Here is a 13,784-nt window from a genome sequence, read left to right on the forward strand (position 1 = left end):
GCAGTTTTTAAGAGCGTTTTTCACATGTGCGATCTCCTCCTCCTTATCTACCGGGTCTGTGACAACCGTTTCTGCGCGATGGAGTAGCGTTCTTACCACACTGAGTTTGTGTTCAAGTGGGTGGTGAGAGGAGAAGTTCAGTGAGAGATATCCCGATTGTAGACAAGATATCATCACAGCATCACCATCTGCTGAAGACGCTAGTCGAACTAGTGAAAACGTTCCAGGTGAGCGAAAAATAGTGTAGTGTTGAAGTTAAACTCTTTAATCATTTTATCTACCACTACGTATGAATATCCACTCGTATATCTGTTCTATCATGTTGTAATATACCTCAAATAATAGAGGAACAATTTGTTCCTCTCATTGCTATGAATAAAAAGTCTACCGTCATTCTGCACTAGAATACTTAGTTCAGGAGTTACAGAGTACACTAGGTTAAATGTTAAATATCTCATGCACAGAGGCCAAATGTTTAAAATGCACTGATTCAATCGCAACTAGTCTCAAATTACTCCTCTTGGCAAACAAAATATGAAAATAATCTGTTTGAGAAATGTATAACGTCAGAATCAGGTGAAATAATGAGTATAAGAGATGAGTCTGGTATTTATTCCTAGCTACATTGTTGTATCATGTAAAGAAGACACATGTAGCAGCTGACAAGTGCATCCTTTTGATATGACTGTACACTAGGATGTGGCGAAAAACACTTTTTTTTCTCGGATCGACTTGGAACTCTTGGAGAATTTTACTAGGGTACATACTAGTATTGTGCTAAAAATCCCTACTTATTTCTTACTGTATAACTCTATAGAGAAATCAGTAGGAACAACCTGGGAAAAGTAGGCATTCAGATAACATCATTATGTAGCCAATATTAAACACTTTGGGTAGTTTGTTTGGACCCTGCAGCACATCACCAAATAGCAAGCAATCTCCAATAATTGGTTACCATTATTTTTTGCTAAAGAAAAAAGCGCAGTGATTTATAGTGCGCTACGCACAGGCACAACGCCTAGACATTGATCTACAAGCCTCAGCACACTTTACAGGTTTTCGCTGACCACTATGGCCCACATCATTCCATAAACCATTTAACAACAAGACATGTATTTAGTTAAATATTGATGATATTTGAGTTGCTAAATTATGGGGTACGGGTAGCATTTCCCCAGTTCTACTAAGTCAAATATCACAATACTGGCCTTGATATGAACTGCAAAAGTACAAACAATACATAAGATATGATTTTAGAGCAGTTTTGACTTGACCGGGGGTTAAAGGGTCATGTGATGCCCGGATTTACAGTAATTTTCAAGGCCGTGTGACCTTTTGACCTCTCTGGTCAGAACATGGCTAGCTGAAAATCACATATTTATTTTTGGCAATGCTGCAGTTCATATCTATGCAACAATACCAAATTTTGTGAAATTTCTGAAAAACTTCTGAGTAGAACAGGGGAAATGCTCCATAATGCTACCCCTATCAACTCAAATATCATCAATATCAAATATCATCAATATTTAACTTACATGAAAAAATATGTCTTTAGCAAAAATAATGGTAACCAATTGGAGACTGCTTGCTATTTGGTGATGTTCTAGAGGGTTTAGGGTTATGATGTGGCATCTGAATGCCTATTTCCCAGGTTGTTTCTAATGGGAATTTTCCCAGGTTGTTTCTAATGGGAACCAAGGGAGAACAGTGCATTGATTGGTCACCCCAGGTAAAATAAGAAATAAATAAAATTCTCTATATAGAGTAAGAATATAGAATAAGAAATAGCAAAAAAGTAGGGATTTGTGAAAATCTACTGCCTGCGTGAACTTGCTTCGATCCTATTGATATTTCAGCACAATACTAGTATGTAGCCCAGTCCCCAGTAAAATTCTCTGAGAGTTCCAAGTCAATCCGAGAAAAACAAGTGTTTTTCGCATACCCTAATGTACACAATATGGAACTAGCGGACTCTTACCAATTGCAGAAGAGAAGCTGCTGCTAGTATGGAGACTACCTTAGCAGGTTCTATAAGAACATCATCTCGGTACAAGGATCCAAGGGCTACCTCTAAAGCTGAAAAACACACCAAAATGACATCAAGTTATAAACACTGTTTGGAAAAAAAATGCATTGAAATGGAAGAGAAACAGATTGACGGCATAGAGATAAAAATGATTAACAGTGAATAAGATGAAATTAACACTAAAAGGGTTATACAGACATTTTACTTAATATCAACAATGTAAGGCCGATATTTAAAGACGAAGTAACTTGTGATTAAAAAAAACAAACCCTGCAGCTGAATTGGGACTCAAACCTGTTTCTTCATATATATTCTTTACAAGTAAAATACAGCCTCCTTTAATTCAAGCAAACATATTTTTTATTCTCTTTTATAACAAATTATTGCAAATTAATATAAAATAATAAGATTAAGGGTAATATCTTAGCATATACTCTTAAAGATTATGAAGGCTTGGACTTGTGCCAAGTCTTTAAATTTTGTGCCTGCAATTGTACTAAATTGCAAAATTGCATGATTTAGCCCTGAGATTAGCCATTAGTTCTGACTAAAGGATTAGGATTGGGCTAAATTTACTTTGGCAAAGCAGGACATTTTCTAATCCACAAACATTAGTACTGTTCATGTTTTTCTGGAATCAGCAGTACTATTTAGGGGTGTGACTTTCGGGTAATTTTGTGCCCAGGTACCCGGTGCATTTTTCGGGCAGGTAACCGAAATTGCAAAAAATTCAAATTCAATGCATTTTGATATCATTAATAGAGTATGACATGAAAACAAATTATCAATTTTCATATTAAAAACACAAAACATCGTGCAAATTTTTTTTTTTTTAGGTCAACAATGAATGATTTTTTAAATTTCGGGCACCCGGCAGGGTATTTCCTGCCCGGTAATGTAATCTCGGCGGGTACCATGAGCCTGCCTGAAAATCCTGGCTTAGTACTATTGTAATGCATGTATGTCACATTTTGGATTCATTTTAGCTTTTCCTTTTTCATACTGTCAGATCTTCTATCAGCATTTATAAGGTAAATCAACTCATACATATCACTAAGAAATATCAGACGTAATATTCTGTCCAAGATTTTGTCATGCTGATTAAGTTCAAATGCTATCATCATATTACCATGGTTACTGGGTAAATTTATGCGCCAAAATGTTGATCTCTGATGCATAGAGAAACTAGAGTACCCTTAGGATAAAAGACAAAATATCAATATTCTAAACTGTTGACTGCAGTCTTTGCCATCCAAATATAGCAATGAAATAAATTGAGTGGGTAGATTTTGCCGTGTATCACCATGTTGTTTGCGATTTTCTTATAAAATGCTACAGTGTACTCTAAATATAGATTTTTATAGTGCAACAATTCCCGCCAAGGATACCCAGATTTCTGCATGAATTTAGATTGGGCTAGGATGGCGATTTATGGCTGAGATTTCAATATCTTACCCTGAAAATATTCCTACCAAATGTGAAGAAAAAGATCAAAGAGAAATGCTAATTTTCTTGAATTTGAAATTATTTTTGTAAAGTTAATTTGTGAAATTCTAGACAATTTGACAAATTAATTTAATGATAATTTAAAGATATGGATTTTTTCCCTAAAAGACCAACAAAATTAGGTCTTTTGTGGAAAAAAATCCATATCTTCAATTCGAAAGGTCAAAATTGTTAATTGATTGTCGGCTTTTCATCCCACCTACATACACTATAAGTATAAATTATCAGATTTATAAAATTTACTTCGAGTACTGTTAAATATCAAAAATATCAATTTTTAATCATTTACCATAAACTGTGTATTACATTGCGAATTTCAAAAAATCAAAATTATTTGATATCAGAAGGACATTCTTCGTATTCAGAATGCAATTGCTCTGATGTGCTCTAATGTCCCACAATAAATACTGTCCAAACGTTCATACCCCATCCCTTAATATATGCTGCCCAAATCTGCCACACATCCCTACCTTTTCACTAACAACAGCTCCAGGCTATATAATGCCCAGGTGGGGGGGAGTTCTTAGTGGAAATGAGGATACTGGGATGTACGGCAGATTCGAAGTGCATTTTCAACCATTTAGTGAAGAGTCGGGTGCATTTTCCGCCATTTTGGTTTATTGATGGCCATCAATTTCATGAATATTTGGTTTAAGGGATCTGGAATGAGCGTTTTAAGCGTTTTTATTTTTTGTGGGACATTAGAGCACATCATACATCTAATTTATTTCTGAATATGCATAATGTCTTTCTGATATTTAATATTTTTCATTTTTTGAAATTCACGATATAATACAAATTTTATGACAAATTATTAAAATTTGATATTTTTCACATTTTGATATATAACAGTCCTCGAAGTAAATTTTATAAATATAATGATATATTCTTAAAGTGTATGTAGCTGGGAGGAAAAGCCGACTAATCAATTGAAAATTTTGACCTTTCATATTGAAGATTTTTTCCCCAAAAGACCTCATTTTTGTTTGGCGTTTTGGGAAAAAAATCCATATCTTCAACACGAAAGGTCCAAATTTTCAATTGATCGTCGGCTTTTCATCCCACATACATACACTTTAAGTATAAATCATCAGATTTATAAAGTTTACTTCGAGTACTGTTAAATATCAAAAATATCAATTTTTAATCATTTGCCATAAAATGTGTATTACATCGCGAATTTCAAAAAAATCTAAATTATTTGATATCAGAAGGACATTCTTCAGATTCAGAATGCAATTGATATGTCTGATGTGCTCTAATGTCCCACAATAAATACTGTCCAAACGCTCATACCCCATCCCTTAAGGAAGGATGTTTTTTTTCAAAATTTTCTTGAAAACATGCCAATAGTTTTCATTGTTTAAGCAAAATTTGTGAAATTTTTCAAAAATTAGTACATTTTGGGTCTATTTTTCATCAAATTTGGTTTAAAGTCGGGTAGTTTTTCAGAGTCCCAGCCGCACATCCGCACCCAAACCAAAGTTGAGACCCCACTCCCGGGATATAATGACATTTTGTTGTCAATCCTTCGAAAATGAGTCTGATAGTATGACCTCCAGTATCTAGATTTTGCCATGTACCAATTGTCTGTCCTCATCCTATTATTTACAGTTCTAAAAATAGTGCCAAGCTTGATGCCTAAAGGGAGATCCCGATATAGACTAAAGATGCTTATCATCATCAGGTGTCCACAAGTCAGTGTTCAAATATTTTGATATTAAATGCTGTATGTATGAAGATGCACTGAACAGTATAGAAGTAGTACTACATTGTGATTTTCCCAAACCTTAGAAATTTGGAGGATGCATCAGATATCCGTATATGCAATCAATTTATGTTTGGTATGTACCATTAATAAATTAAAGCATGTTTTTCTTTATTTGACTTCAAAAACTTGGGCCAATCAAACATGCATGGTTCTTTTTTTTTCTTTTTTAAGCAAATCTAGGCATTAACTGCTTTGCAAATTAATTAAGTTTGCGAGACAACTTAAACCAAGCAAAGTGATCTGATAGATGAAGGTCATTGTAGCTGAGCTCATGCCATTTTTACAGAACAAGCCCAGGGGGCACTTAAGGGGGTACTACACCCCTGCCCAATTTTGTGCCAATTTTTGCATTTTTCTCAAAAATTATAGAGCATTGATGACAAGCAAGATATGTATATTATAGGGGCAAGGACTACAACTACTGCACTGGAAATTTTATTTCAGCACAGACAACAGTTGTGGAGTTACAGTCAAAAATGAGGGAAAACCAATATTTGATCAATAAATCAATAACTACTTGCCTTGAGTTGTTGAATTTTCAGTGCAGTAGTTGTAGTCCTTGCCCCTATAATATACATATCTTTATTGTCACCAATGCGCTATAATTTTTGAGAAAAATGCCAAAATAGGCACAAAATTGGGCAGGGGTGTAGTACCCCCTTAACACAAATGACCATACAGGTATGCTCCTCAGGAAAGACCCCCTTTTTTGATTTCGCAGCTCTCTAAAAGACCCCTAAATGGCCCATTCCTCACATTTAGAAACCAGAAAGTCAAGACAAGCCCTTGAAAGACCCTGTTTTACTTGTTACCAGCTCCAAAAGACCCCCTTTCACTGGTATGCCATCAGCTCCCACCACCTCAAAATTCCCAGGGAGCATGCTGCATACCCACCAAAAAAATTATGATGTGCCCCCCACCCCCGGAAAGGCAAGTGTATAGATGACAATCGGGCATTCCCACATTGGCAGCAACTGTAACAAGGTCTTTATCATGTGGCATATGTCCCCATCCTTTAACAAATGAGCCACAGGACGAGCAAATTTCATTTCATTTTCTTTTTGTCCAGTGGAGATTTTGAACCAAGAACCTTTACATCAAACAGTATTCCAAGCTGCTCCCGTTTTAGTGACTGTCTTGTAACATAGGAAGTCATCTACCTCGATATTTATACATTGTTGTTATTTATAATAGCCACCACCTTTATATGTGTACATGAATATGATGTATTTTTTATGACAGCTTTCCTTTTGTGTACATGTATGGAAGATAATTGCATGTTTTGTATCAAGTAAAGGCGAGTGGGATGACAGGAGCCATATTTTTCCAGTTTAAGCCATTTAGGTGACAAAAACCATTACGTTTCACTACCTGGAGAGAATTGATCAAAAATTGAATTTCCTCCTGAGGTTCGTATCTGTCAATTAGTTGACCAGATCACAAGGATGTCATTATATAGCTAGAGGCAGTAACACAAATGGGTCAATGAGATACCCAGGAAGTGAGTTTTGCCTGAGAAAATTTGTGGTTAAATGTTGATCCCTCACTACAAGAGTTATTACCGTCGATTTGGTTGAAAAAGAAGGTGAGACATGATCAAATCTCTCCAGGTAACAAAACGTAATGACCACTTTTCTACTGGCAGGCTGACCTTTCAAGTAGGGTCAGTGGTTTAAAAAAATTAAGCAAAAAAAAAAAAAAAAAAAAGCTGTAAATAATCGAAATTGCAATTTTTGTCCATATTTCCCATCCTTTGCGCACATTTTTTTCTTTCCCCCAGTCAAAATAAATCTATTTTTGCCCAAAACAGCTTATTTTACATGCATGCAGCAATTTCCATTAAACTCAACCTCCTTTTGGCCAAAATTATAATGTTCTTTTGTTGCAATTTCTAGGCGCTGCTTATACCTAAAGACAGTCTATATGGTGGAAATTATGGTAGGAAAGAGTTTATGAAAAACTATTCAGCAGAATAAGGGCTCATATTGAAATTCCCTTACACAGGAAGGTGTGCGCCATCCTGCAGCTTTCCTGTGCTAGCCTTCTTTTGTTAAAATCCTGGGCAGGGTGTATCACTGATGCATATAATCCATCTGTTTTATGACCGAGCTTTCCTGAGGTGCGCGCTTAGCGAGGGGAATCCTGCCTTCTTTCTGTGTGAAAACGTGGTAGGGTATTTCAATATGAGCCCTAAGTTACCTTTGATATCGATGTTGTCATCTGGTACATCAATGCCGATCTCACTCTCAGAGGACTCTTTCCATGATCCACTGAACATACTAGCAAAATAGCTGGACTGTGATCAAATAAAACACAAAATACATGTATTTGCTTGTTAGAAATATTGCAGAAAGGGTTGTCTGATGGCTTTTTCAAAAAAATCGTTGATTGAAATAAACTTTTTAATTTTTTACCATTTTTGATAAACTAAGTTAATTTCTTTCTTAAAAATTGACTGTTTTACTTCATTTCTGTTGTTTCTACAGCTTTTGGACACAATTCAATACCTCTATGAATGATGACATTAATCTATTGCAAAATAATTTCATCTTCACAGATGTTGAATTCAACAGGTTTTTCCCCATGATATTTGCCAAATTGTTTCTATGAAACATGTTTTGAATTTTTGTAAATTCTTGATACGATTACGCATACATGTAATGTATATGTCTAGCAAGCCACTGGTCACTTTTGAATTTATCATTTATCATGGGGTATGGCAGTTCTTGGAACATGGGGTATGGCAGTTCTTGGAATTCAAAAAAATTGAAAAAAATTGATTGAAATTTAAAAAAAAATCTGATGTAGGGGAGATTCCTTCTTATCTCCAATCTCATCTCCCAAGCATCTCCTCAACTTATTCACAAAATAATGACATCTTTAAACAGGGGCGTAGCAGTCTAGATATTTGACTCATAATCACAAGGTAGCTTGAGGTTGTAATTTTGCTTCACCACAAGTGCCTCTCCTCACCCAAGGTGGCAGAGTCTGTGTATTGCTAATTAGGGACAGGCTCTCAACTTTTATTTTTTGTTGAAGAGACATAGGGAGCCAAACATATAGACCCCAATTAGACCCCAGTTTTGTATGTTTTACATCTTAAGGGGGTACTACACCCCTGCCCAATTTTGTGCCTACTTTTGCATTTTTCTCAAAAATTATAGCGCACTGGGGACAAGTAAGATATGTATATAATAGGGGCAAGGACTACAACTACTGCACTGGAAATTTTGTTTCAGCACAGACAACAGTTGTGGAGTTACAGTCAAAAATGAGGGAAAACCAATATTTGATCAATAAATCAATAACTACTTGCTTTGAGTTGCTGAATTATCAGTACAGTAGTTGTAGTCCTTGCCCCTATAATATACATATCTTACTTGTCACCAATGTGCTATAGTTTTTCAGAAAAATGCAAAAATAGGCATAAAATTGGGCAGGGGTGTAGTACCCCCTTAAAGTTGTTCAATGGCCAAATATCAGTGGTTGGGGTTACATTTCAGTTGGTACAGAGGATACTAACCTGACATAGGTATATTTTATGTAGGTGCCATTCTTTGCCAAGGGCTCTGATTGTCACATCAGAACTCTCTCCATTCACAAACAGGGTTTGGTAAATGTACCGGGATGTACATTTCAACTTCTTTCTGTAAAATTTGTAGAAAAATAAAAGCTAGCAATAATATTTTAACAAATCCAATCACCCAGAGCTTTATTTTCCGTACATGTATAAGGATAAAAAATATTAGTGTTATTTCTTGACGAAATTATCTTTATTTCATACCTTGTTCACTTTTTAAATTATCTACTTGTTATTCAGCATCCCTTCACTTCCAATTTGCATGAATTTTCTGTGTTTGAAGCTTATATTCACAAATGGTCAAATTTTCCATAAAAGTTCAAAATTCGGCAACTTTCCCTTCCCAAGAAACGTGAACGTAATTATGGTGCCCCATTTAAAGATGAACAGAAGGAGTGGAAACAAGAGTTATCTGACCCAAATACCAAAGTTGATAATTTGGACAGATCCGTGAGACACCAGGATCTGGGAGGCAATAGATGACTATAGAGATTGAAAACCGAAAAGTGTAATGTAGTCATGCACTTAATGTTCCTGAATCTCAGAAAGAATCATCCAAGGAGAGACAAATTGATGACACTAGACTAATTGAAGCAATTGTTGATGAAGGTTTAGGTGTTCAAAGGTATGAAGTGAAATCAGTTATTCATCTTGGAAAGAAGACTGAAGAGAAAAATAGGTTGATAAGAGTTATCTTTGACTCAACCAGGACAAAGAGAGAGAGACTGAATGCCAAGAATTTACATGAAACTGAAGATTGGGATACAGTGTACATTACACCTGATCTATCACCGAAAAAAAGATATAGGAACAAAATCCTGAGAGAAGAAGTAGAACAGAGAGTAGGGATGAAAAGGATCTGGTTCAGAAAAGGACAAATCGTGATAATGGGACAAGCATCCAGCCACCACCAATTCGTCTGGCAGGAACATCAGCAGGGTTGTAGATACTCTAGGATATTTTTAGTGCTGCTGGGTGACATTTGATAAATTTTTTTTGCATATTTGGCAATTTTTTGCCAAAATAGACCAAATTCTTGACTAATTCAATCAAATGGTGCAATTTTGGCTTCTGAGTGGTGGGCTCCAGTGCTAAAATTGTAGGTGAGTGGTGGGCTCCAAAACTGAGTGGTGGGCTTTTGCCACCCACCACCGCCCACTGCAACTACAACCCTGAACATCGCCAAGCTACAGGAAGTGAGCAGTCCTTTCGTGAAATCTTCAAGTGATGGTGTTGGCACTGGATACCTGAGTGGGAGAAAGCTCCAAGATGGTAGAAGTAAGGATGGCGGAACTATGCAGTAGCGTAGCATGGGTCATCATATTGGGGGGCACTCACCATGATTGGGGGGCACCGGGTCTGATTGGGAGCAGCAGTTTTTTTAGCTCCTTCTCATTTTATAGACTTTTTCATATCGAAGTTTTCCAAAGTGATGACCATCATACGGCGCGCCAGTTGTGTGTTGCGTCAATGCACGCAGTTGACGAGCATTTCAATGTGTATTTACGCGGGCCTGTAAATTTATGATTTGTGAACATTTCCGATGGCTCCTGAAAAGGTTTATTAGATTAGTCTATTAGATGCAGTCATCAGGCGTCCAGAAAATTTTCTGCTGTCTGGGAACTTACAATGACAAGTGCTAGAAATTTTCTGTGAAATAACTGAAATAGGCCTATGTGCGCGTAGCGGACATCACGAGCGCGAAGCGCGAAGTCCTAACGGCCGTGGTCCAGAGCCCGCTTAAGGGCCCTGGAAGCTCTCAGGTTTAGATGCTCTCTTGTGCAATCTGAGCCTTATTTTGGAACAGTTTTCTATCAAAATTTACATCCTTTTTCACAAAAAAGTATTACTGTCAAAACTCACAAATTTCCAACAATGTTGTCATTTGTTTTGTCATAAGTCATAGTACATATAGTATATGATTGATACCGGGTCTAATCACATCTAGGGCTCAACCGATTATTGGATGTCGGATGTCAGTAAAAAATTCAAAAATTTTTTTAAATATATTTTTAACATTTTTTAGAAGTATTCTGCAACTTTGAAGAACCACTGGACCTATTCTGAATGAAGGGCTAGGATTATTCACAGATAATTTGAAAAAAAAATGGAAAAAAAATTACGAAAAAATTACAGTTTGTTATCCTTAATGTGCAAACCATTAACTTGTGTTTACCTCTTCATCTATCACATATTATAAATGCATGGAAAACCAATGCATCTATAATATGTGATAGATGAAGAACTAATTTTTCGTAATTTTTTCTGATTTTTTTTTCTTTTTTTTTAATTAACTGTGAATGATCCTGAAATTTCATAATAGGTCCAGTGGTTCTCCAAGGTCGCCGAAATTTTTTTTCTGTGACCTTTCTGGGAACGCCGTTCCCGCGGTTTTTGGAGGCCTGGCAGTCATATTTAGATGTTTAAGGTGGGCATTTAATCTAGGCTTTTTATAGCCTCTTTCAGAGCCCTAAAAGACAGGTGAAATCCAGTTGTAGTAACTACAAATTTCGAACGTTTAAAGACTTTTTGTCAAGTTTTACGAAGTGCCAACACGGTGCCTTGCACTTGCAGTGTTAATGTTTTTGCAAGTTTGCATTACTAATATAAAATACTCACTTTAAAAACCTGATGTATGTCGTCTGTGATTGTTTTTACGAAGAAAGTAGGCCTACAGTGCTCAGCTGTTGGTAGCTGGTTGCTAGAGAAGTCTAGCCAAGAATTTGCTCACCGATAGCTTCACATTCTAGGCTAGAGACCGTTGCATTCAAAATCTAGTCGGATTCGCTGAAGCATGGAAGTACAGAAGTAAACACAGCCGATCACGACAGGCGATTGCATCAAAAATGTTGCTAAAATTATACTTCAGCAAAATTTTAGACTGTCCGACATAGGCATATCTTGCTCAAAAGATACAGTTGACTCATCGAAATAACTTTCATCCAAATTTCAACATTTCAGAATAAATAACCTCCGGTGCAAAAAATTGCACCGCTGTCCGACCGAATAACGACATCTTATCTTGTGGACAGCGCCGGCGCAGAAAAGAATTTGCGAAATGAGCGATTTTTAAAAATAAAAATACATCGTCATGCAGTATTAAAACACTGTCAAACACGCTTGAAAATGCTTGATACGCGAGCGTAAATCACCGTCAAAACGAGCGTTCATCAAGCGCTCGTGCTACGTGCTTATACATGCAAGTTTTGGAGTTTGGATCACCAGTTTTGCATTCAGCTTTTTTATGTCAAAAATTGCAATAAAAATGTGGATTTTGGAATAAAATAGAGCTTGTTGGACAAAGTAATTAAGGTATGTTTGCATTAGTCCGAATAATCAGACCCAGAACAAAATATTAAATTCTGACATGATCTTGTACTGGGTCTGAACTGTTTCCATATGAAATCTTGATGGCAAATTGGACAATAGAAGCACATGGTTCTATGTGACAGCTTTTTAATCCCTATTCAGGTTACGTGAATCATGCTATTGACCATCCTTCTGATACTTGAGTGTTTGGACACTCAAGTATCAGAAGGATACTTGAGTGTTTGGACACGCGGAACAGTTTTTTGTCTACCTCTCTGTTTGTAAACAAACCAGGAGGTCGATATCGTCCTCCTCGCCGAATACGAAAGTCAGCGCAATAGTACGGCACTATGTTTGCATAGCTATTACAACATGTTCATACATACACGTTATATTTACAGCATATGTGATTGGTCGATAGGCGGGCATAAACAACGTTTATGCCCTGCTTTCTGGTCGTAAACAAGCCGCGTCAGAACCGATGAACGCTTTCATGAGTAGGATATACGCTGCGTATGCTCATGAAGCTATTTACGCAAAGCGAGAATGATGTACGCGATGTTCGCGCTGGCGTCCAAACACGGTGGACTGAGCAAGTAAACGTTTTCTTACAATTAGAATGGAAAAACTTTTAAAAGGATAAGAAATTGGTAGTTTTAGTCTAAAATGACGATATTTTTTAGTTGTGGAGGAAAATAACAGCACGCAGAATGTTACGTATGTATGAGCGGGGTTCATTCATATATTTTCATGACTAAGCGTTGTTTATGCCCTCGGGCTAAAGCCCTCGGGCATAAACAATCGTTAGTCATGAAAATATATGAATGAACCCCTAATTTAACCTTGTCAAGGTCCTTGATACGAAAGTTTAATTTGAATAATTTTCGGGTGGTCTATAAAATCGCCAAAATAAATACAATGAATCAATGCATAGCATATCTGATATTTACCAATCTAAAATGATATATTTTACCTTTGTGGAGTCCTCATAAGTTGTTCGGTTTCGCTGTCTGTGTCTTCTTCATCTCGAGTTCTTTTCCTGCCCCTCCCTTCCACCGCCTCGTCATGCTCCGGTGCCGAAACGCTGTTGTTGGCATTTCGCGAAACATAACCACCCATGTTTTCGGATTATTCGGAGTATTTAACTCAATGTTTAGCTAAAACTATTCAACACCTTTGAAAAAGAATATTTAATTACTGTCATCAAATCAAAGTGCGAGTCAAAAGGATATAGTTTTATGTATCAAAAGCTTACTCAAAGTATAGCCAATTTTGATTCAAACCAAAACAGGACGTCGCCATATTTGTTTACAATATTCGAGTGTCAGGGACCAGTCACTATTTAATACGAATATTGATATTATACATGTGGTCACGGCGCGGCGTTTGCAGATCGATTTTCATGTGACAAAAATAATTAGGACATAAAATAACTTTCAAAAATGTTTTATTTGGTCAAAACGTTTGCCTGAATATTTACTGTGAGCTGTAAAATTAATGAGATAAATAATAATAAAAAATAATAGCCTTAGCCTATATACAATTAAGAAAAAAAAAGAATAAACTATAGGCCTATTAGTATTACTTAGTAA

At 36.4% G+C, this 13,784-nt stretch overlaps 1 protein-coding gene across 1 annotated transcript in view; it reads right to left on the minus strand.

Moving 5' to 3' along the window:
* The window catches only part of LOC140158956 (germ cell-less protein-like 1), a 30,906-nt gene extending 17,416 nt beyond the window's left edge, over nt 1-13,490 (minus strand). Inside the window, exons 1-4 of the mRNA XM_072182249.1 lie at nt 13,166-13,490; nt 8,827-8,950; nt 7,503-7,599; nt 1,979-2,076 (exon numbers count right to left, since the gene is read on the minus strand). Of these exons, the coding sequence (XP_072038350.1) occupies nt 1,979-2,076; nt 7,503-7,599; nt 8,827-8,950; nt 13,166-13,311 (465 nt within the window). The 5' untranslated portion in view covers nt 13,312-13,490. The remainder of the gene's footprint in view (nt 1-1,978; nt 2,077-7,502; nt 7,600-8,826; nt 8,951-13,165) is intronic.
* Nucleotides 13,491-13,784: the final 294 nt, after the last annotated feature.

Source organism: Amphiura filiformis, chromosome 8 (genome assembly GCF_039555335.1).
Source record: "Amphiura filiformis chromosome 8, Afil_fr2py, whole genome shotgun sequence".
Classification (NCBI taxonomy): Eukaryota; Metazoa; Echinodermata; class Ophiuroidea; order Amphilepidida; family Amphiuridae; genus Amphiura; species Amphiura filiformis.